We start from the raw sequence: 24,583 nt of genomic DNA, 5'->3' as shown, positions 1-24,583 counted from the left end.
TGATGTTCAGGGCTATGTTTCAAATGACAATCCACAGACCCTATCTGGGGATCCTGACTTATCTCAAGTGCCCACCCGTTACCAGGACATTAAAGATGTTTTTTCCAAGTCCAAGGCCAAATCCCTTCCACCCCACAGACCTTATGACTGTCCCGTTGACTTGCTGCCTGGAACCACACCCCCACGAGGGAGGTTATTCTCTCTTTCAGGACCGGAACACTACAGGCTATGAAGGAGTATGTGGATGAATCACTGGCAGCCGGGATTTCTCGGCCATATTCATCCCCTGCGTGAGCCGGATTTTTCTTTGTGGACAAGAAGGACAAGACTCTGCGACCCTGTATCGATTACCGGGGTCTCAACGACATAATGGTGAAAAACAGGTACCCTCTTCCTCTCATCTCCACCGCCTTTGAGTTCCTGGAGGGAGCCAAGGTTTTCACCAAACTAGACTTAAGAAATGCATATCATCTGGTCAGGATAAGGGAGGGGGATGAATGGAAAACAGCATTTAACACACCAGCGGGACATTACGAGTATTTGGTGATGCCTTTTGGACTAACTAACGCTCCAGCTGTGTTCCAGAACTTTGTCAATGATGTCCTGCGTGACATGTTGAATGTGTATGTTTTTGTATATTTGGACGATATTTTGATTTTCGCCCCGGATGAGGAGACTCACATCATTCATGTCCGCTCTGTGTTGTAGCAGTTACTGCGGAATGAACTATATGTCAAGGCTGAGAAATGTGAGTTCCACAAGGCGTCCGTTTCTTTTCTGGGGTTCGTGCTGGCTGCAGTTGAAATCACATTGGACCCTTGCAAAGTTGATGCCGTGACTAATTGGCCCACTCCCACGTCACGCAAAGACGTACAAAGGTTCTTAGGGTTTTCTAATTTCTACAGAAAGTTCATTAGAAATTTCAGTTCTATAGCCTCGCCTTTGCATGATCTTACCTCGCCACACAGACCTTTCGTATGGAACCCGCTTTGTCAGGCAACTTTTCAGAAACTTAAATCAAGCTTTACCTCCGCTCCCATCCTCACTTTGCCAGATCTCAAACAGCAGTTTGTGGTAGAAGTTGATGCTTCTGATGCCGGTATAGGAGCAGTGCTCTCCCAGAAATCTCTCAAGGATGGTAAATTACATCCTTGTGCTTATCTCTCCAAAAAAACTGACCCCAGCCGAGAGAAATTATGATATTGGTGACCGTGAGCTGCTGGCAGTCAAGGTGGCCTTGGTGAGACGCTGCAGGAGGACCTGGGAGCGAGCCCGCCGGATCCTGCTGCGCCAGGGACAGTCCTATAAAACCGCTGCTGACCGTCGGAGAACACCGGCCCCGAACTACAAAGTGGGTCAGCGAGTTTGGCTCTCCACCAAGCATATTCCACTCCGGGTGGATTCCCAGAAGCTCGCTCCCAGGTTCGTTAGGCCCTTCCCCATCACAAAGATCATCAACCCTGTCACCGTGAAGCTTAGGCTCCCAAGGTCGATGCGGGTCCACCCTGCTTTTCACGTCAGCCTGCTCAAGCCAGCCTGGGAGTTCCTTCTGGTCCTGCCGTCTGGGGCCGGCCGTTAAGGGGGGGGGGTACTGTCATGGGTGTGTGTTCCGGTTTTTGTCTTCCCCCTGTTTCATACACACCTGCTCCTGAGAGCATCTTCACCACCTCTGCCTCGTTCACCCTAATTACCCCTTGCATTTAACCTCGTGTCCCATTCTTTCTTTTCGCCAGTTCGTTGTACCTTGTCGTCGCGTTCCAGCATTCGTTGTTTCCACGTCAAAGACTCACAGTAAGACTAGACCCTGTTACGATTATCAACCTCGCCTTTTTGCCTCACGTTTTTGGATACTGTTGCCTTTTTTTTGGATTGCCTGTCTGTGTACCGACATCTGCCCGTATATTAAACCTCTCTTTTTGGAACTGTCCATTTGTTTTGGAGTCGTGCATTTTTGGGTCTTATCCTCTGTTCCGTTCATGACAGAACTACAACTAGGCATGGCATTACAGAGAGACAGAGGCCTTTTGCATACTTGTGGACAAATACTATAATTAGTAAAGAAAGAAACGTAGTTAAACCTTTAAAGGTTTAACCTGTTTCTTAAAGTTTAAATTGTTGTCAATGAAGCCATCCTGTAAGAAGCTAAATGGTCTGGTGAATGGGTCAAATAGAAAACATTACAGTGCAATCAAAAAAATCTGATATGAATGAATAAAGGTAATCTGATATGAATGAATAAAGGTCACATATTTAAAGCCATATGAAGAGACTACGATGGCGGCACAGGTTTAATTGTTCAGACGTCATGTGATAATTTTCGATTAAATGCCGATGGCCTGGCGACATTGGCAATTGGCAAACACTCTCCATGCAACATCGTAGCCATGGAACTTTTTATGTTCCATAAAAACATACTCCTCACTGTAAACCGCATACACTCCTTGAAGTCTCGGCGCCCTTTGCACAATGGTCATTGCACCGGACTATTGCAATATTAGTCATTCGAACTGCTCTAAGTGCTAGAGGACTCTGCATCTTTTTGCACAATTGTCAAAAAAAATAATAATAATAATTTTTAAAACATTTACCGGCATTACCAGATAACTAGCAACCCTTTACTGCTCAGTGACTGGTTTTCTTTCTGTCTCCAAAGTGTTCTCTGTAAATTGACTGTCTGTTGTCGTACTAGAACGGCTCCAACTACCGGAGACAAATTCCTTGTGTGTTTTTGGACATACTTGGAAAATAAAGATGATTCTAATTCTGATTCTGATGTCGGGCCACACCGGTGGGCCGTTTTTGTGCTGTTGTGTGCTTCGATTACAGCAACACCAATCTCTAGACTTATAGTATAGAAGTTCACAATCATTATTAATCTAATAACATGAAAAAAATCTCACCATCAATCCATCCAGCCAACCATTTTCTGAGCCGCTTATCCTCACAAGGGTCACGGGAGTGCTGGAGCCTATCCCAGCTATCTTCGGGCAGGAGGCGGGGTACACCCTGAACTGGTTGCCAGCCAATCGCAGGGCACATATAAACAAACAACCATTCACACTCACATTCATACCTTCAGGCAATTTAGAGTCTTCAATTAACCTACCATGCATGTTTTTGGGAAGTGGGAGGAAACCAGAGTGCCCGGAGAAAACCCACGCAGGCACGGGGAGAACATGCAAACTAGCTAGCTAGTTGTTGCCGATGTGTACGTGGCCAATAAAATTTGAAACAAGCCAGCCAGAAACAAACCAGCCAGCGACAGCATTGTCCTCACAATATCCAGTTTGTTTTTAAAAGTCCGCCTTGAAAATGAATTTTTAATCATGTCCGACATTCTTCCTCTTTCACTCAGTCACCTGCATTAATTATGAATTCCACTTGAGTAGCTCTGATCATCTAATCAGAGGATGGAAAAATGCTGAGATGACTCTGACCTTTCGCAAAGGCAGTGAGTGGTGAATCTGAAATCTGATTGGTTAAAAAAAGAACCAGCCATTACTATTGTGTGTATGTGACATGGGTTAGCATTTACAGCATTGAAGGCCCTAGGCAGATTAAATTGATATGGCAACACATAGAATCTGAAATCTGATTGAACCAAAAAAAAAAAAGTAACCCACAAACGACTGGACATACATTGGAAAGATATTACAGTCACAGGACTCAACATTAGGTACACATTTTTCTGTGATGCCCATTTCAGTCGCATTCAGCCAAGTCACTACGTGTGCGTGTCTGGTGGGCCTTAGTTTAATGGGGAATTTACTCATCTGATTTTAAATGTGCAAATCAGGGAATATGATCATGATCTGAGGTGGTCCGCACTGATCAAACAGTTGACCGACTCCATTCGTGGCAGTTCTGCGAATATCTGCTCAAAACTAAATGAAAAGAGTGACGAGTGGAGTAGCTGTGGTTATAAACACTTACGGAGTAAAACGTGTTTTCACTCGTTGTATAGCTGAGTTGACTGAACTTGGTGCAGAATATCGCGATTCACATGGTATTGGGGTTAGATTTAGGTTTTGGGTTGGAGTTAGGGTTAGGAGTGCCATTTAGGCCTGGTACACACAAGTCTTACGAGTTAGCTGGGTGTGTTTTGTGGGCAGAGAGTCTGGTATGCTTCTGCCTGCGGCCGTCAATGCTGGAGTCCCAAGCGCACACCTGATCACAGGAAGCCACAGTCACTCTCATGTTCTCTTCACACTGTCAAAACAATATCATACACACACACACACACACAGAGTGGAGGGTGACTCCTCACAAAACAACTCATTCTCATGCCATGCACACACACGCATACCATACGTGCATTATGCAATCATTTGGAGTGGGGTCAGTGCAGGTCAGAGGCTGACACAGAGCTAGTGGACAAAGATTGCGGTCACTATCTAATTAGAAGCCGTGGGGGGATAACAAACCACCCACCCACAGTGCCACCTGCTTTGTTTCACTCTTTATCTGGCCCGACTTCTCACCTCCCACTAATGTCTCCTATTGCATGTGTGTTCTCCTGTCTGTCACCAGCCAGCCTCACATTCCACTCACTCTACTATAGCTACTATGTCACACACTTGACTGTAGATGCATCTACCAACTCAAGGTACCATATTTGGCAATTGCAGTGGAACCTCCAGCTCAACCTTTTCTAAGTTGTTGAGTGAATTAATTTGGTCCTCAAACCTCACCATTATAAAACCTTTATTTACTTACTGTACAGTAGCGTGGGGCGATTCATTGAAATTTAATCGTGATTTCAATTTTGACTTCTCATCATAAAAATATTATAATCGAAGAAAAAAACTGTGATTAATGTGCCGAACGGCGCATTCATTATGCATTCATGTTGGGCCAATCTTTGTCAAAGATCTGTTTTCTACTGTATGTCATTCTAATTATATTATCAAAGGAACTATCTATAATTTATCCATTTAGCTGGCAGTCATCTGTAAGGTGTCAGGCAGTAGTTGAACCTTTATCGCACCTGAATAAAAGGTAAAAAGGTCATTCATCCACTTTTTGATTACGTGATAACAGATCTGTATACAAACAAACCAAAAAGATGCAGGTACCTTTCCATTGCATCACTCTGCTCTCCTACCTCCCAAGCAAGGCCTGTCTGGTCTTGCTGAACTCAGAGGTTTGTTCAGGACAGTAATATGTCTCAGGTTTTTTCTGTGCTTTTTTCAAGTGTGCTTGCATATACGTCACACTGCTCTCTCTTCACTTGACATACTCCAACAAAGGATTTGCTTGTTTGGGTCGAGCAACACTTATCGCCAATCGTTTTTTACTTCAAATGTCAACTAAACTAGAAAGACAGGTCTTGTATGTATAGACTAGATTTTACACGAGTGTCCTCACACAGTTTAGCCGGTGAAGCAAGAGGCTAATATTTGTCATGCGTCTAATTCAGCAGGTGTGTGTGTTTTGCCGTGGTTTTGGACGGGGGCCTCAACTATTGTGTCTTTGCATATTACAAGTCTGGATCAGTGTAGAGAAAAAGAGCTAGTTAATACATGCACAACTCATTTGTGGTTAGCCAATTTGCTTTGTAGTTTTATAGGTGTTTTATAGGCACTTATTCCATTCCATGACGCTGGTCTAGCTTAGATTTGGTCGACGTTTAGAACTGCAAATCAATTTTATTTGGAATAAAGTGGTCCCAAATTGTCTGAAAAGAAACATCCATCCATCCATTTTCTGTCCCGCTTATCGTCACTAGGGTCGCGGGTGTGCTGGAGCCTATCCCAGCTATCTTCGGGCGAGAGGCGGGGTAATTTGTATTAACAAACAACCATTCACACTCACATTCACATTTTTTCACAATTGAAAATAGTTATAGGTGTCTTGATAAAACGTCTGACATTCCTCGGTCAAAATACACGAAGGAGTGAGACGTACAGCACACATTTTATCCATTTGTCACACTCCTGTTTAAATCATGCCATTTTGGGGTGTGGGGGGGGTGCAGTTCTGTCTCATGCAAATGCCGAGTATAGCTTACCATGACAACCGAAGCGGAGCTATGGCATGTGACGAAGCGAGCGGCTTCGTGACTTTGTCACTGTATTTATTTAGTAAAAATGTATTTATTTAGTAAGTCAGCCAAAAATCGGGATACTGTCACCTATGAAATGGCAGAACCGCGACACACCCCTTTCAACTCCCAGGCCTCTATGTTTGTAAACTGCACGTGTGCCAGAGCGCAAATGGTGGCTATTTTCATTTTCGTGCAAGCACAAGGCTTGCTGGTGTATTTGCCAATTTGGCAGACGGGCCTGCACCAACATGGGCATACCGACGCAATGAGGGTGTGTCCTTTTACTTCCGCCTGCCTGGTGCATGTAACAGTGTTGGTGACTGAGGTAGTGCTGTCACTATCTTTTTAGAATCAATAGATAATAAAATCGCCCCCCCCCCCCCCCCCCCCCCCCCCCCCCAAAAAAAAATATATATATATATTTTAATTCTTATTTAAGAGGAATGGACCTCAATCCTTTAACTGCATATGTTGGGACTGAGTGTATGTGTATGTAGAAGAGGGAAAATCGATCAGAGCTATTGCACAAACATTGGGCAAAGCCAATACAACAATTTGGAATGTCCTGAAAACGAAACTATCGGTGTACTGAGCAACAGACATTGAACAAGTCGGCCAAAGGTATCAGTAGCAGTTGATGACAGAAACATTGTGAGAGCTTTGAAGAAACACTCAAAGACAACAGTCAGTAACCTCACTGCCAACCGCCACAGGACAGGGCTGAAGGACTTCAAGAGAAGAAATATACAGGTCATATCACAAGATGCAAACCGAAAAAGAATTGGAAGGCCAGATTGGATTTTGCAAAGAAGCACAGAGATGAGCCACAAAAGTTTTGGAACAAAGTTTTATGGTGTGATGAGACCAAGATGAAAGTATGGAGAAAGAAAGGATCTTCTGATGATCCAAAACACACAAGCTCATCTGTGAAGCATGGTGGAGGTAATGTCATCGCTTGGGCTGGAATGGCTGCTTCTGGAACAGACTCACTAGTCTTTATTGATGATGTAATTCATGATGGTAGCAGCAGAATGACTTCTGAATTCTACAAAACTATTTTGTCTGGCAATTTACAGAAAAATGCATCCAAACCAATTGGGAGAAGCTTCATCATGCCACAAGACAATGACTCAAAACACACTGCCAACAAAACAAAGGGCTTCATAAGGGGGGAAAAGTGGAAGGTCCTAGACTGGCCAAGTCAATCACCGGACCTTAAGACAATAGAGCATGCATTTTACCTCCTGAAGAGGAGACTGAAGGGAGAAACCCCCAGAAACAAACAAACAACTGAAAGAGGCTGCAGTAAAAGCCTGGAAAAGCATTTCAAATAAAGAATGCAACAGTCTGGTGAAGTCAATGGGTCGCAGGCTTGATGCAGTTATAGCAAGTAAGGGTTATGCCACCAAATATTAAATGTTATTCACGTTAAGTTAATTTAATGTCTGTTCCAATACTTTTGCTCACTTGAAAAGTGGGTGGTTTCAAACAAAAGGTCCTCTGTCCTGAGTTGTTTAACACATCTAGATGTAAATACCTTGAAATAAAAGCTGGAATTCTGAACCTTTGCCTCATATTCATCTTTTGATCTGAAACCCAAATGTCTTCAGTATACAACAAAAACAAAGGAATTGACCTTGCCATTCCAATACTTTGTCACCACGTAGGCACCTCTACAGCCATGGACATTAATGTACTTGCAAATTCACGCAACGTCATGACCGCCCCTACATGGCCGCCACGTAGGCACGAGATTCGAGCTGCTATTATTTTGTTAATTGTTAGCCAGAGCTGCAAGGAATGCAAAGTTATCAATGTCCTTTCACCATCGTTCCTGTCACGCTGTGTTTTGTGTTTTTGTTTCCACATTAAGGACAAAAATCCTGTTTTTCTTTTAATTCTTCATTTAGAAAAAGAAAAAAAAAGACCAAGCAACAAGTTTTTCCTCATGTTTTTTAAATTGTATGGTGAAAGCTACAGCTGGCTACTTGTGTGGGCCGAATGGGTGGCAACAATGGGGAATGAAATACCAGTATTTTGAGGAATAGCCTCGTAGTAGTGGCAATTTACCAAGTGCATCACCTTATTATCACATTAATGAAGTTGAAGGATCGCAGATCATGGTGGTCTCGACGGAAAATGCAGAGTCCGGCCAGCCTGAGACAGAGACAAAACCAAAACATTTGGAATTTAAGTCCAAGACAAGACCAAGTGTCACGGTTGGTTTTTGGAGGCGAGGAAGGCACAAACGTGGAGGACCCAAGTGCAGGGAAGCAGGGAGGCAAGGCAGGAGTCTCAAATAATTATATTTACTTTCCAAAAAAAAGGGCAAACAAGGAACATGGATAAAGCAAACTAAACAAAGTCCCACAACAGATAACCAAAGTAACAAAGAAACACTTGAATAAACCTAAAACTGGAAACAAAACATGACTGGTAACTAAGACGTGGGACAGACAGAGACAATGACATACCATAACTACAATGAAACAACAAGAACTGAAAGAAACCGGGAAACTAAATACAAACAGATTGACGAGACAACGAGGAGTACCTGGACAAGATACGAGTGGCTGGAGAGAGCAGACTGGTCTAGGTAGAAGGTTGACGAGAACAGGTGGACACAATAACTAAATGAGCACACGACAGGAACAACATGGAACTAAACTAAACACAACCCAAACCAAAACACAGACCATGACACCAAGACCTTCAAAATGTGGTCTAGAGGCCAAGACCATTTTCAAAGTGTTATAACACTAGGTTGAACTTTGATACAGTACCACTGTCTCCAACTTCCGAACTCTTGACCTCATCCTCTGCTCACAAAACCAAAGATTATTGCTGTCAGTGCATGGCACACTTTGAGTAATCAGTCTGTATTGATTGGCCACCAAATGGCGGCTCCAGTCTCAACAAAATACCTCCCTTTCGATGAGGGACCTTTCCATCGACACAGTGCCTTGGTCACACCAATGATAGGCCTTACACATAGCGCAAGATGATAAAGTGCAGCACCGTAAAAAAACACCTTTTATTAATAGGCCGCTCACATCTACTTCAGCAACAGAAGTGAGGGAAGGAGCAAATGAAGCGGCACTGCAGCAAAGCTGGCGGAAAGTGTACTTGTGATGTCTTTGTGTTTGTTGTGTGAGTTAAACTAATTTACGCTGATGAAAGATCCACATGTTCCAATGTGTCCAGGCTGGCCTATTTGATCACAAGTGATCAAACACTTCAGACCTCAAGTGCATGCTTAATGTACCAGGGTGTTGTCTGTGATGATACTACTGTCTGATTAATGCCACTGTCTTTCTCACAGTCTAATAGACACTCATTGTGTAAAGTTGGGTACACACTAGGGCTGAAACCAATGATTATTTTAATAATCAATTAATCTGTGAATGGGCGGCACATTGGATGACTGGTTACCACAACTGCCTCACAGTTTTGAGGACCCAGGTTTAAATCTGACCTACCCTGTGTGGAGTTTAACGCATGTTCTCCCCGTGCCTGCGTGGGTTTTCTCCGAGCACTCCGGTTTCCTCCCACATCCCAAAAACATGCGTGGTAGGTTGATTGAAGACTCTAAATTGCCTGTAGGTGTGTGAATAGTTGTTTGTTTGTGTGTGCCCTGCAATTGCTTGGCGACCAGTTCAGGGTTTACCCCGCCTCTCGCAGAAAAATAGCTGGGATGGGCTCCGGCACGCCCGCGACCCTATTGAGGAAAAGCGGTACAGAAAATGGATGGATGGATGGATGTTCTGATTTCTTTGTTCCGGTCAGAACCGAGCTGCAGCATTCTGAAGGAGCTGCGGCTGTTTAATGCTCTTTTTGGGGAGTCCAGTCAGAAGACCATTACAGTAGTCAAGTCTATTTGAGATAAAAGCATGGATGAGCTTCTGCTGGTCTGCTTGCCACATCCAAGCCTTCACTCTGGATTTGTTCTTCAGATGGTAGAAGGCTGTTTTAGTAATTGATTTGATATGACTGTTGAAAGCCAGATCGCAATCTTATCAGAACACCAAGGTTTCGGACTTGGTCTTTGGTTTTTAAAGAGACTGACTCCAGGTATTTACTAAAAGCAATCCTCTTTTATTTACTGCCCAAAACAATTATCTCAGTTTTGTTGTGGTTTAATTGAAGAAAGTTTAGGCTCATCCAGTTATTTTTTGTTTTAGACGGTGACATAACACCTCAATTGAACTGTAGTCATCTGCAGACACTGCTAGATATAACTGTGTGTCATCTGCATAGCTGTGACAGTCAACATTAAGGTTCTAAAGAATTTGACCCAAGGATAGCATATAGGGCTGAACAGGAGGGGTCCCATAACTGATCCTTGATGGACCCCATAAGTCATTGCCATTCGATGAGATTGAACACTTCCAATGGTTATGAAATTTCTCCTTTCCTCCCGGGTAGGACCTGAACCATTTAAGGACTGTTCCATTTAGTCCTACTCACGTTTCCAACCTGTTCAGCAGTATATTATGATCTACTGTACTCAAAGCCACACTGAGATCTAGGGTCACACTGAGGTCAGTATTCAACCTTACATTATTTAGCACTTTGTCAGACTGTGACTGTGACGTTTGACTGTCATGAGTTTGGAAATCTGATTCAAATGTGTCAAAAAGTCTATTTAAGTTCAAGAAATTGCTTTGTTGATTAAAAATACCTTTCTCGACAATCTTGGCTATGAAAGGGAGATTTGAGATGGGTCTATAGCTTGCCAACATGGATGCATCCAACGTTAATTTTTTAGAAGAGGCTTAATGGCAGCTACTTTAAGCTTTAGGAAACTCGCCTGACTGAAGTGAGCAATTGATTATTTGCTAGCACACACTTTGCAATACTTTTGAAAAAGTCAGATGGTATTGAGTCAAGACAGTTTGTTGATGGTTTCAGCTGCTGAACTGTTTTCTCTACAGTTTTTGGTCAACTGTATCAATTTCTGACATGGTAATAGTTTTCCCAAGGTGACTTCAGATGTAACATAATTTTATAATTTTGCTGATTTCGGCTGATATTTAACCGGAAGGATTGTATTTTTTCACTCATGTAACAAGAAAATTCATTGCAATTATCTGCTGTTAGGAGAAGAAATTGTCTAAATTGCCCATAGGTGTGAGTGTGAATGGTTGTTTGTCTTTATGTGCCCTGCGATTGGCTGGCGACCATTTTAGGGTTTACCCCACCTCTCGACCAGAGTCAGCTGGGATGGGCTCCAGCACACCCACAGCCCAAGTGAGGATAAGCAGTATGGAAAATGGATGGATGTATAATCTGTCGATTTTTATTTTTTATTTATTTATTTTATTATTAATTTTTTTTTATCAATGAATCAGATTTAAAAAAACATTTTGGCTTAAATTTTGAGGATTTTGACAGTTTTAAGTTAAACAATGTCTCTAAACAATCAGTTATCAAACATTATTATCGATTAATTTGATAATCGATTAGTTGTCAATTAATCGATTAATCATTGCACCTCGAGTACACACACATACATTAACCCTAACCCTAAACCCATCCTAATAGACTTTTAAAATGTGAGCGACCACACAAAATGCAAGGACAAAAGTGCACTTAATCTCCACCATCACAGTGCCCAAAGCGCTTTACAAAGCCTAACATTCACCCACACATTCATACACCAATGGGCGACTGGTGCCATGCAAGGCGCTGCGGGGAGCAAACTAGGGTTCAATGTCTTGCCCAAGGACGGATCGACATGCAGACAGTCGTAGCCGGGATTCGAACGAGTTACACTTCGGTCACTGGACGACCTGCTCTACCTACTGATCCACAGCCTACCGTACTCGTTGAACATGCATGTGCCTTTAAGAGGGCCAAGTGAACTGGCGTGTGACATCGGCAAGAGTGTCTGGGCAAGAGCTGTGGCGGACAGCAGCTTCTGAATATAGTCTTTACTGTTCACCCGGCGTTCAAACAATAAACGGTTGAAAAGTGCATCGGCGACTGGTTCTCCTTTCCCACTTGCTAGGACATTCCAGTAAGTATACTGTAATAAAACAAAAAAGATGAAAACTTATCGCTTAATAAACAGGGATGTGCCGATACTGTGCGACTGTACTCAGTACCATACTCAGTATCCATGCAAATGATACATTAAGGCACAGGTGTCAAACTCAAGGCACAGGGGCAAGATCCGGCATTTTTTTGTTTTTTTTTTCATACTTCGTTTCTTGCAATATTAATTTGCTAAATTGATCTGTTCTTTTCATTTAAAAAAATCTGTAGACTATCAAAATTGCAATTTGTTTTCACTTTTTACAGGCATTAAATTATTTTTCACCAAAACCCTTCTTAACATAAATTTAACAGTTGTATCCTTAAATACTTGGTTGTCGCTATTTTCCATGACTTCTGTTCAAATTCAATCTGTTGTTAAAAAAAAGAAACCTCTATCCATCCATTTTCTGTACCGCTTATCCTCACTAGGGTCGCGAGTGTCCTGGCTCCTATCTCACGAAATTCACAATTTCAAGGCGTAATGGCATTATCAAGTATCTATACTTAATTACTCCAATGTTAGTACTTGTACTCGGTCTGTAATATGTGGTATCGGTGCATGTGCATCTTCAATGCTCACATGGGCAATGACAGTGAGACGTGGAAGGGCGTCATTGGGAGGAACGGCCCCCCCCCGATAAGAACCCGAGTGGTGTTCTGTTATTGGACTTCTGTGCTCATCACGGATTGTCCATAACGAACACCATGTTCAAGCATAAGGGTGTCCACGTGTGCACTTTGCACCAGGACACCCTAGGTCGCAGTTCGATGATCGACTTTGTGGTTGTGTCATCGGACAGGTGGTGGTCCCCCTTTTTAAGAAAGGGGACCGGAGGTTGTGTTCCAACTACAGGGGGATCACACTCCTCAGCCTCCCTGGTAAGGTCTATTCAGGGGTGCTGGAGATGAGGGTCAGTCGGGAAGTCGAATCTCAGATTCAGGAGGAGCAGTGTGGTTTTCGTCCTGGCCGTGGAACAGTGGACCAGCTCTACACCCTCGGCAGGGTCTTCGAGGGTGCATGGGAGTTCGCCCAACCGGTCTACATGTGTTTTGTGGACTTGGAGAAGGCGTTCGACCGTGTCCCTGGGGGAGTCCTGTGGGGGGTGCTTCAGGAGTATGGGGTACCGAAATCCCTGATACGGGCTGTTCGGTCCCTGTACAACCGGTGTCAGAGTTTGGTCCGCATTGCCGGCAGTAAGTCGGCATCTGCATTAAAAACGTGGTATAGCGGGGGAACACTAGAAAAAGAAATAGAAGAAGCTCGGCCAAGTATTAGCTTATGTGGTAACTAGATTGCAGTTGCAAACTCTTCTCATTGTCATTCCTATTGTGGTGAGTGACCTGTGATGGTGAATATTGAACAAGTTTAACATTTATGATTGTCGGCCCTGATTGTTTTCCAAGCAGATTGGAGAGGAAATCATCAGGATAATCTTTCAGAGACATCTTAGAATGGAGCAGATTGCTGACTTTGATCACAAGGGAGGGAAAATGTTCACTCTGACTTTAGAAAGCTGCTTCTCAAGGCCTTACAACGGTACATTATGCGCTAGGGATGGGCAGTAAACTAAATTTAATTTCAAATGAATTCAATTTAGATACGTTAGTGATATATATTGAGTAGAATAATGCTGCCTGGATGAGCTCAACTTCCCTTAGGGTTAGGGGTTAGGGTTGTCCTTGTTCAGACAGCAAAGTTGCTGAAACTAAATCAACAGTGCAGCCAAATAGTCCCTTCCATTTCGGCTCATTTGCTTCAAGACACCGTTAATCAACAATAAATTCACTACAAAGGATCATTATGCCCATCTCTATCTATTATGTACTGATGTCGTCAACTCTCCAAACATACCCTTCTATGAGTGATAATATGATCCCACCCACTCCCCGCCCCCAAGACCAAAGGGACACAAGCTGCTATTTTGTACACCTCTAGTTGTAAGGCATGCATAAAACATATGTGTATGTCTGTAGTATGGCCGGTCAGACAGTTACCGCGTTGCCACCACACAGGACAAAGATGACCGATCCCCCAAGAAGAAGAAAGGGGGGGCGACGGGAACCAAGGACATGGATGACCTGAAGAAGGAAGTGCCCATTGTGAGTAATAAAACCTGTTCCTACTAAACTTTCTTTCTTCTGTCCTCAAAGTTAATTAAGTCTGTCACGTCCAACATTGACACTGTGGGAAGAGAATGAAAGTCTTAGTCATACACATTGGGGAAAAAAACAGTATTTCTTTGCTGGTAAGACTTGCTATCGGGAAGTCGCCACTTTGATGCCGCATCGCAGACTCACCTGGCTGCCATGATACGCTTTGTTTCTCAGGTGAACTGCATGCATGGAGTCCATATCTATCTTGAACAAGTCCAAGGGCTTCCTTAAGAGTCCCTGGTTGGAATCAAGAGCAATTCCCTATGTTAATATAGAGGGGAAAAAACATATATACACACACACATATCATAGTTTTCTTTGCATGCACAACCTTTAGGCAAGACAGTTTAAACCTGTGCATGTGTTATCATTTTACTATTTTTTTTTATTTTTTATTTAATTTTTCAATTTTTTTTTTCAGACAGAACACAAGATGTCCGTAGAGGAGGTATGCAGGAAATTCCAGACGGATATTGTCCAGGTAAATTATTTTTGTCACACTTGTCCACTAGATAACGTCATGGTACTTCAGTTTCACAATGATAAATTGTGCAAAACAGTTCCCTTGAGGTTATATTTATTTAAGAATTGCATCTAGGCAATTAGTTAGCCTAAGCGCAAAATTGCCTAATTCATTTTTAAACGTTTTCTGAAAACAAGAAGCAGCACAACAAATTCAGCAAACAGGAAGAGTCAAGCTGCCTCGATTCAACCTTTGTGGATTATCGTGACCTGGAAGACTGAGAAGCTACACAGACATAAAGAAAAAACTATTTTTAGCAACCACATTGGTATTTGTTTATTGTTATCATGACAGTAAGTTAAAATGACTTCGGCAATTATTCATTTAGTCCTTTATTTACTGTAATAAACTCAAAGAAGCGAAAAATGTTACCATTATAATTTTTTTTCCATCAAGAAGAGAGTGCAGTGCACAAGGTTTTCTTAGTGACGTAGCAGCTGCCTCGTGATCCCAAAAATACAGTCAGTGAAAGTGAATGCTCAATGTCGGCTCACTATTTGGCGAGTTTAAGCACAAGGGGGGCATATTGTCAAGTGGTAAGCCTGACAAAAAAGGGAAAAGCAGTCGAGCTAAATGTTGGCTCATTATTTTAGTAGTAATCAGAAATTACTTGGAACCCGTTCCCTTGTGCTTGAACTGTGATGAACAAATAGTGAGCTGACATGACTTTAGAGCAGCAAAAAAAGTTATTTACAGCATTCACCACATTAAAACATTATAAACTGCTAATACACGGCTTAATAATACTTACTTTAATGTAAGGCTTGATTAACTGTCTCCAAGTCATTAATTATTGCCAAATAGTTAGCCAACATAGCAGCTTGTTCTGGTACATTTTCATTACAGTACACATAGTCGAAAGAACCATACCCAATCATTGATGTAAAAAGCAATACTATGCAATATAACTTAGGCTGTCTTTTTGGCTGTGAACCCCTCCAGGGGCTGACCAATGCCAAGGCAGCAGAGTTTCTGCTCAGGGATGGCCCCAACGCACTCACCCCGCCTCCTACCACCCCAGAGTGGGTCAAGTTCTGTCGCCAACTCTTCGGCGGTTTCTCCATCCTGTTGTGGATCGGCGCCATCCTCTGCTTCCTAGCCTACGCCATCCAGGCCGCCACCGAAGACGACCCCGCCGGAGACAACGTGAGTTGCGCGTTACATGACATCTACTGTCTCTCATCTCCTCATAGCCTAACATCTGTGATTTGTTTGTGTAGTTGTACCTAGGTATCGTGCTCACAGCCGTCGTCGTCATTACCGGTTGCTTCTCGTATTTCCAAGAAGCCAAGAGCTCCAAAATCATGGAGTCTTTCAAGAACATGGTGCCCCAGGTAATGTCCCACAAGTCATTATTGTAGTTGTTATTTTTTGTCTTAACGAGAGATTCATAATGTATTTTTCAACTATTCATTACAGCAAGCACTGGTGATCCGAGAGGGCGAGAAGGTACAGATTAATGCAGAAGAAGTGGTGGGCGGAGATCTGATCGAAGTGAAGGGAGGAGACAGGATCCCCGCCGACATCCGAGTGGTATCAGCACATGGCTGCAAGGTAGAGACACACAGCTTTTGGACTGCAGCGATGTCGTAAAACAAGACTGAACAAACTCAGAATGTTCTTTACCTCTTTCACCTAAACAGGTGGATAACTCCTCCCTAACAGGCGAATCAGAGCCTCAGAGCAGGTCACCCGACTGTACCCATGACAACCCCTTGGAGACCCGAAATGTGGCCTTCTTCTCCACCAACTGCGTGGAAGGTTTGTTGGTGGTTGTCAATCATGTTACGTAGCATACTTTTTCAAAAAACGGATACCAGGGTCCTGTTTTTGCCCATTTAACAGTTCAGCTTAGAGAATTGCATGGCGGGGTGCATCAAATGCTGTCACTAGCCACATAGGGCACAAAGGCCATGGGTTCCTCACCTCTGTTCTAAAATGAGACTTTGTACTTGTATTCTGTGAATAAATGTAGTTACTTGTTTACTTAGACCAGAGAGGGGCTGGTCTAACTTTTGCTAACAGATTTGCCAGGTCAATTATAGATGAGGTGAAAAACAAAAACATTTTAAATGTGCTTGTAAAATTATTTCTTTTAATAATAAAATAATAATTAATGCACATTTTAATGTATTTCTGATTACTTGGATTATAATTATAATCAAATATAATTGATATCATTATAATTGACCAATTATTTAACAAAATATAAACCAATGGTTTATTTTACCATTGTTTTCCATTTTATGTAAAATAGATTGTTTTAATAATAAGATAATTCAAGGTCAATTTTAATTTGATTATTTCAAATGTATTTATAGTTATTTTTTTAAATTAAGAAATACAATTATTTATTTTATGAGCATATGTATGTTTTATTATTTACAATTTAACTGTCAAATAATCTAATGAGATAAAGTGACTCGAAAATAACCTGGCGACACTGACTGCTTTTGTAAACTAGCTCCTCGTTTGCAAAAATCGTTCTGCACAATAGTGACATTGGTGACATAAGAGTGTAAATGAAATCTCCAAAACATCAACTTCAGCTTTCATGACCCTGACTCCATCTGTCTCTAAGGTATATCTCAGGCAGATAAAGTGGTATTGGTGTTGTAGTATCAGAGCATTTTTCCGAGTACAAGTGCTGACGTACAGCATGGACACCAGTACCGATACTGGTATCAGTATCGCTGCATCCCTACCCTATCGGAAGCAACAGTGAACACCAGCATTATATATATTCGTAGATAAAAACAAAAAAATGGAAACATACAGTTTATGAAATAGTTTTTCACCAAGTAAGTGAGTGAGTGTGTGTCCTCTGCCTGCTCACCTGCATTTACTGTAGCAGTGGGGATGGAGTTTCTGAACCGATTGCTCCCGATAGGGGTCAATCTGTACCACAAGGCGAAAGCTGTAACTCGCTGTAAAGTAGCCTTTAAATGATCAGGATTTTTGGGGCCGATCAGCGAGTTTAAAAAAACGATCACCGATCCGATCACAAGATGGAGCAATGTGTCTATTTAAAAGACTTTTTCATTTACTGCATATACTTGTGTACTGTATACTAAGTATCTTCTCTAGTCCAGTGATTCCCAACCAGTGTGCCGTGGCACATTAGTCTGCCATGACCAATCTTCAGGTGTGCCGTAGGAAATTATAACATTTTACTTAACTGCTCAAAAAATTATTCATTTACAAGAAATAATATATCTTTGTTCCTCTATTTATGCCAGTGAGGCATAGTGACAGACAGAACAAATAAATGCTCTTCTATTAGATGGCAGGAAGTATATACAGTAATTAAAGTGTATCTACTTTTTGTGACATTTTTGTTTATTGGTGTGCCGTGAGATTTTCCAATTGTGAAATATGTGCCTTCGCTCCATAAAGGTTGGAAATTACTGCTCAAGTCAGGTCATGTATTCTGATCAGACTGGTCAAACCAACATTACAACATGACAGATATAATGGAAGCTAACTTACTGTAGTTGAATTACTTTATTAGAATTAAATTACTTCACACACCCCGAAAACTTTAGAGCATGATTCAACAGAACGCCAGCATCTTTACGCACAACTGTTAGTGCTAGCACTAGCTTGTAAGGCTACATAACGTTATGTTGCCTGCTTGCGAGCGGTATCGTATTAAAAGTACGTGAACATACCTCAAGCAAGCCTTAAATGAATGTAATCTCCCAAGCACCGGTGACCACCGGCACATGTTTTTCCCCATTTTGTTTTTATCATACATGCGTCGCAATGTCGTCACCAGGGTAACGAGTGTATCCGGTTGCGTTTGAGTTGACAAGATAAAGCCCAGTGATCGTAAAAGATGGGACGTGGTGGTATCGGAATACAAGATTTTATTGCAGTAGTCTGACATAGTGCAATCGTGAAAGACCAAATTTGTCTTGTAGTCTGATCCACGTATTACATGTTGTCTGTCTCAGACGTGTTGTCGTCCCACACCGCCGACATGTTTTTTTAAAAAATCACTTGGTTGTCAGATATTTACAGTACTACGTCAAAAGACAAAGCTAAACATAAACTAGCTTTTGCATTCAAATATACTGTACACGATGGCGACGTGGAGTAAATGTCTTTTGCGGAGCCGATCAATGACATCATTGATCAGATCGGCGAATTATGTCATAAAAACTGATCAGCATAAAATGCTAATTATCTGCCGATACCGATCAGGCTGATCAGATCGGTTTAAAGTCTACTGTAAAGGTGATGGATGCTGTCAGAAAGGATGGCCTTGGTCTTCTGACATTGCATTCTGCTCTATTCCTGTCATATTACTGCACATATTTACTATTTTAAAACAGGTTTATTTGGCTTTATGCTGGTATGGCCATACCAACAAATCAAGCACAAAGTTAAAACGGGCTTGTAAACGTAAGACTTACGTATAATAACCGTGTACTCTGCTCCTCTGCCAAAACCAGGCACAGCGCGTGGCATCGTTATCTGCACTGGAGACCGCACAGTCATGGGTCGCATCGCTACCCTGACCTCCGGCCTGGAGACGGGCAAGACCCCCATCGCCAAGGAGATTGAGCACTTCATCCAAATCATTACCGGCGTGGCCGTCTTCTTGGGTGTCACCTTCTTCGTCCTGGCCCTCATCCTGGGCTACTCTTGGCTGGAGGCTGTCATCTTCCTCATCGGTATCATTGTCGCCAACGTGCCTGAAGGCCTGCTGGCCACTGTCACTGTGAGTGCATTTAAGTCTGCTTTGATATGCATAAGAGACCATTTTAACTAGGGTTGGACATCGTTTGAATTTGAGCGATTCTGGTCCTGATTCCGGTTCTTCATTTTCATTCCAAACGATTCTAGATTCAGATTCTTTTCGGGGGCTGGGTCAAAAAAGTTTGCATGGATTAAAGGGTGTCCAAATTATGAACATCTGTTTTCTTAGCACCCTGCAGCATAGACTAAAATAAACATTTGACTTGGGGTTCTTTATAACCAGTATCGATATCAAACCTATGAACTAAAAGTCACTGTGTGTGGAAAAGTTAACTATAGCGTTGTTAAAATAGTTAATTGCGACTGTTCTATCACATCAAATGGATTATGTGTGTAAATTTTAACATGACTTCCTGTTTTAAGCATGTAGCCTTTTTTTTTTTTTTTTTTGACGGGTAAGCACCATAACTCAGCATTTTGGCATGAAAAGTAACTTCACATGACACCGGTGAATTTTGAAAACAAAAGTAAACCTAGATGGCAAGAAAAAGAGTAATGAATGGAACGAAATACTATAAAACGTTGATTCCTTTACCTACCCACCGATGAGGCACAAGGTTAGTGTTTGTGATACTGTGTGACAACGTTTATGTGAATTTTGTCCCAAATCATTGTGATGTAAAGTTGCTACTTTGACCTTTGGTGACGTTTTAGCTCAATGTTAAGCTTATTTTTTCTGTCATCGGCTCTTAACGTTGGTTTGAAAACTAAAATAAACGCTAAAAAACATCAGTGCAAAAGTGCAACCCACCGTTTAAATTAGCTGCCTCAATGCTGGCAGACGTATTTTATTGTTTCACTCACCCAATTTGACTTGACTGAAGTTCCGCGTGGTGCAGGCTTAGGCTCTGAGCAGGAGGGAGCGCATCAGACTTCTACACATGGTGAAAGCCTCCTTTGCACAATATAATCTTATTCCAAGCGTAGCACTGAGGCGATTTGTCATTTATTTTAACAAAGTTAAGGCACACTATTGTTCGCTGCCGCCGTTAGGCACAAGCACTTCTTCGTGCGCGTTCTTCTTTGTTGGTTTTCACGACTTTCTTCTTCGGAGTCGGCGGACTGTAGGCATTGAAACTGAATTTTTAAATTTTAATGATTCCGGGAGAACTGGAACGTTAGTCCCGGTTCCAATAGGTTTTTGATTCTCGATGCCCAAACCTAATTTTAAAATGCTATGTGTCCAGGTCTGTCTGACCCTGACTGCCAAGCGGATGGCGAAGAAGAACTGCCTGGTGAAGAACTTGGAGGCTGTGGAGACACTAGGATCCACCTCCACCATCTGCTCCGACAAGACAGGCACACTGACCCAGAACAGGATGACCGTGGCTCATATGTGGTTCGACAACCAGATCCATGAGGCTGACACCACAGAGGACCAGTCTGGTGAGTGAGGAGACTGTGGTTACAGATGCAAATGTGCAATTACGCTGGTCAACTTTAAACCCGGCAACTTTAAACCTGGCTGGCAACCAGTTCCGGGTGGACCCCGCCTCCTGCCTGCAGTTAGCTGGGATATGCTTCAGCATACATATGACCCTAGTGAGGATCAACAGTGTAGAAAATGGATGGATGGAAACTTTCAATCCAAAATTTCCCATTGGGATCAATTATATCTGGAATAACTCATTCCAGTGTCTACTGACACAAAATCAACTCTACAGACAATGTGTAAAGTAGCATTTAACGATTATTAATTGTCATAAAAGTACAGTAAATTTAAAAATCTACACACTCCTGGCTAGTCAAACATCTGAACTTTATTTGGGGTTAATCAGAGGTAGAAATGGTGGCAGTTGTGTGCTGACTCCCACTAACATGAGTTTGAATTTGAGTGGTTAATTCCTAACACACTTGTGCCATTACATTATCTCAGTTGTTTACTTTTACTTCCCCTCAAAAATATATTTCATTTTTTTCTCGGGTTGTACAGGTTATAGGTCACGTTAATTGTAAAAAAAAAAGTTTTGGAATTAGTTATCTTGTTCTTTTTGTTTTAAATTACAAAAACATGGCATTTGATCAGGGGTGTGCAGACTTTTCAGTGTTCCGGTATAAGGATACTTTACAATTTTGTTAAAAAAACAGTTCTCATTTTAAACATTAACTGTCACAAGTGTTAAATGAAATCAATTACTGATGTACTCTAAAATTTTGAAACTGTCCCCCCCAAAAAATAAATCCAACCAATTTATATGAGGTATTTATGTATTGGACTTTATTCAAGATTGTGGTAAGTTAAAAATGAAATCTATATTTTTTTTTAGTCAAAGCAACTGTCCGGACAAAAAGGTTTTAACAATTTTTTTTTATAAAAAAAAAGCGTTTTGTCTACTTTTGATTCCTAGGTGACTTGTTTTTTTTTGCTGCTTTTTGGTGTTAGAATTAATTCATTTTTTTTTTATTTATTATTCCAAGCATCAGAAAGTCAATACACTTTAAAAATATATTAATATTTTAAAAAATCATACATCCATCCATTTTCTATAGCACTTTCTTTATCCCAGGTGACTTTTCGCGAGAGGCGGGGGACACCCTGAACTGGTTGCTAGCGAATCTCAGGGCACATATAACAAAAACCATTCTCACTCACGTAGTAATTTCTTTTCTCTCCCTCCAGGCGCGTCATTTGACAAAAGCTCAGTGACATGGCAATCACTGGCCCGCGTCGCCGCTCTGTGCAACCGTGCTCAGTTCAAGGCGGGACAGGACTCTGTGGCCATCCTCAAGCGCGACGTGGCAGGCGACGCCTCCGAGTCGGCCCTGCTCAAGTGCATCGAGCTGTCCTGCGGCTCGGTCAGGATGATGCGGGAGAGGAACAAGAAGGTGGCCGAGATCCCCTTCAACTCCACCAACAAATACCAAGTAAGTCATGACTAAAGACAGTAGGTCCACACTTAAAAGTAAGCCTCTCATCAAAACGGTCCCTTCTGTTATTGTGGTTTAGCTCTCCGTGCACGAGACGGAGGACCCCAACGACAACCGCTATTTGCTGGTGATGAAGGGAGCCCCCGAGAGGATCCTGGATCGCTGCTCCACCATCCTGATGCAGGGTAAAGAGCAGCCCATGGATGAGGAGATGAAAGAGGCCTTCCAAAACGCCTACATGGAGCTGGGAGGACTGGGAGAGAGAGTGTTGGGTAAGGATGTAGACCGGGAATGATGCTTCACTGTTTATTTCATCCACTCATAGTCAGATAAAGATAACGTTAACCATATTTGTGATCCTCTCGCACGGCCTTGTTTTGAGCTATATACATTTTCTAAAAAGGCATAAAAATGTTTTCCAATGATCTATCGTATAGATTGTGGTAATCGAGTAACATTTGGTGAAGATATGTCCGTTTAAAGATCGGAAGTGGAGTTTCCGCGTTAGCCAAGCAACAACGTTTTGTTTACACTACGAGGGACTGTATTACCGCCTCTTGCTGGTTCATACGTGTAATGACATACATTTGAATTCAATCCACAGCTGCAGAGAACCCCAAGCTTTCTATTGATAGCAGACATGATGTGGTTTTCCTTGTTTTGCGCACGGCAGCAGCCGATGCATGTCGTTGATTTCTTGTCGTTGTCAGTCTTTTCTCATGGAGATTTCGCTGTACCCTCTCAATAAAAGCATTTCCCCCCCCCGAGGCATTAAGGCAAAAAATTTGCATGAATTCCAACTGGGGAGTGAACTTTACTTATTTTTCTGGTGTTTGAATCACATCTGAAAATCGATCTTTTTCACGTAGTCAATACTTTATGGCATATATGTCAAACTCGGGCCCGGGGGCCAAATTTGGCACACGATGTAATTATATTTAGCCCGCAAGACCATATCAAATGTGTATTAGAGTTGGCCCGCCAGTTTATAGCACATGCGCCACTAATATTACAAATCCCAGAATGCTTTGCTAGTGTGTTGGCCCATCAGTCTAGACCGGCGAGCGCCCCTTCCGTTTCTGTTGCAGTCGTTAGCAACTATGCTACCAGTCTCCTCGAGCAAATGTATACTTCCCAAAAATGGCCAAACGAAAGATGGAAAACGGTTAACTTCCAAGACAGGTGGGAGGCAGATTGTCTGTTCACTAAAGTAAAGGACAGACCTGTTTGTCATGTGCAGAGCAATGTGGCTGTAACAAAGACTATAACATAATTGAATTCATGTTTTTTTTAATGCCCTTTATCAACTCCTAGGTAGGGACTGTTAATAGTTTGAAGTTAGCATTTTTATTGAAGGACAATCCTATTGTTTTGGATTGTTTTGTTGTTGGCCTTTGAAAAAAGATTTACATCAAAAAGTTGGAGATAGATATATAGAAGATGGAGAGACAAGAATTCATGTTATCTATTTAAATACAAATACCACTGATGTCTTTTATCGCAAATTTGATTTCTCGTGTTTATAATATTAAAGTTTGTTTATTCCAGATTCACTGTTGAAGCAAAATTTAAGTTTGTTGTCATATGATAAACTTTAATGCTACATTTCTGGAGAGAAGGGAAACATGCACATCGCAGTGATTTTTCATTAAAATTGAGTTTGGCCCGGGACGTTGTCCCAATTATTTATTTTGGCCCACCGTGAATTGGAGTTTGACACCCCTGCTTTATGGGCTCTAGCTCAAAACACGGCTGTGCAACTTCCGATCGGTTGGGAAGTAGTTTTGTGATGTCCAGGAACCTTTGGGGTAGGGTCTGTGGCGCTGAACATATCTGATTGGAACCTCATCACTGTAATTACAGTAACTACAAGTACAAAGACTGGAAATCTAGTTTACTTTATGACATTTTCCTCTCGTTCAAAAGACAGCAGTTTAATGAGAACTTACCTTACCGATGAAACATTTAGGGGAAAGCGTTCCCCCACAAATTGCAAAAATCTGCATTTTGTGGCCACCTGAACCAAAGTTTTATAATTGTCTGGAAATGCCACAAGATGGCAGCAAAGCACTTCTTTTTTTGTTGGGCAGGACTTGGGACTGACTGCAGTAAATGAGTTCATAATCATTTGCATTATGCAGCATTTTAACAGTCTTTTTGTAAGTAAATTCCTCAGAAATCTATTTATA

The 24,583-nt window shown here is 42.0% G+C and overlaps 1 protein-coding gene across 2 annotated transcripts in view; it reads left to right on the top strand.

The window, feature by feature from the left end:
* atp1a3b (ATPase Na+/K+ transporting subunit alpha 3b) overlaps window positions 1-24,583 on the top strand; it is a 51,200-nt gene that overhangs the window by 17,206 nt on the left and 9,411 nt on the right. The window contains exons 2-11 of one of the 2 annotated variants that reach the window (XM_061777951.1): window positions 14,099-14,185; window positions 14,661-14,720; window positions 15,705-15,908; window positions 15,983-16,096; window positions 16,182-16,316; window positions 16,406-16,523; window positions 19,220-19,488; window positions 20,714-20,912; window positions 22,147-22,391; window positions 22,474-22,666. In XM_061777951.1, the coding sequence (XP_061633935.1) occupies window positions 14,099-14,185; window positions 14,661-14,720; window positions 15,705-15,908; window positions 15,983-16,096; window positions 16,182-16,316; window positions 16,406-16,523; window positions 19,220-19,488; window positions 20,714-20,912; window positions 22,147-22,391; window positions 22,474-22,666 (1,624 nt within the window). Of the gene's footprint in view, window positions 1-14,059; window positions 14,186-14,660; window positions 14,721-15,704; window positions 15,909-15,982; window positions 16,097-16,181; window positions 16,317-16,405; window positions 16,524-19,219; window positions 19,489-20,713; window positions 20,913-22,146; window positions 22,392-22,473; window positions 22,667-24,583 lie in introns of both variants that reach the window. The other variant, XM_061777950.1, reaches the window with a different exon arrangement.

This window comes from Phyllopteryx taeniolatus, chromosome 6 (genome assembly GCF_024500385.1).
Source record: "Phyllopteryx taeniolatus isolate TA_2022b chromosome 6, UOR_Ptae_1.2, whole genome shotgun sequence".
In the NCBI taxonomy this organism is placed as follows: Eukaryota; Metazoa; Chordata; class Actinopteri; order Syngnathiformes; family Syngnathidae; genus Phyllopteryx; species Phyllopteryx taeniolatus.
The sequence above is the reverse complement of the archived record's forward strand: the minus strand, read 5'-3'. Positions and strand labels throughout refer to the sequence as shown.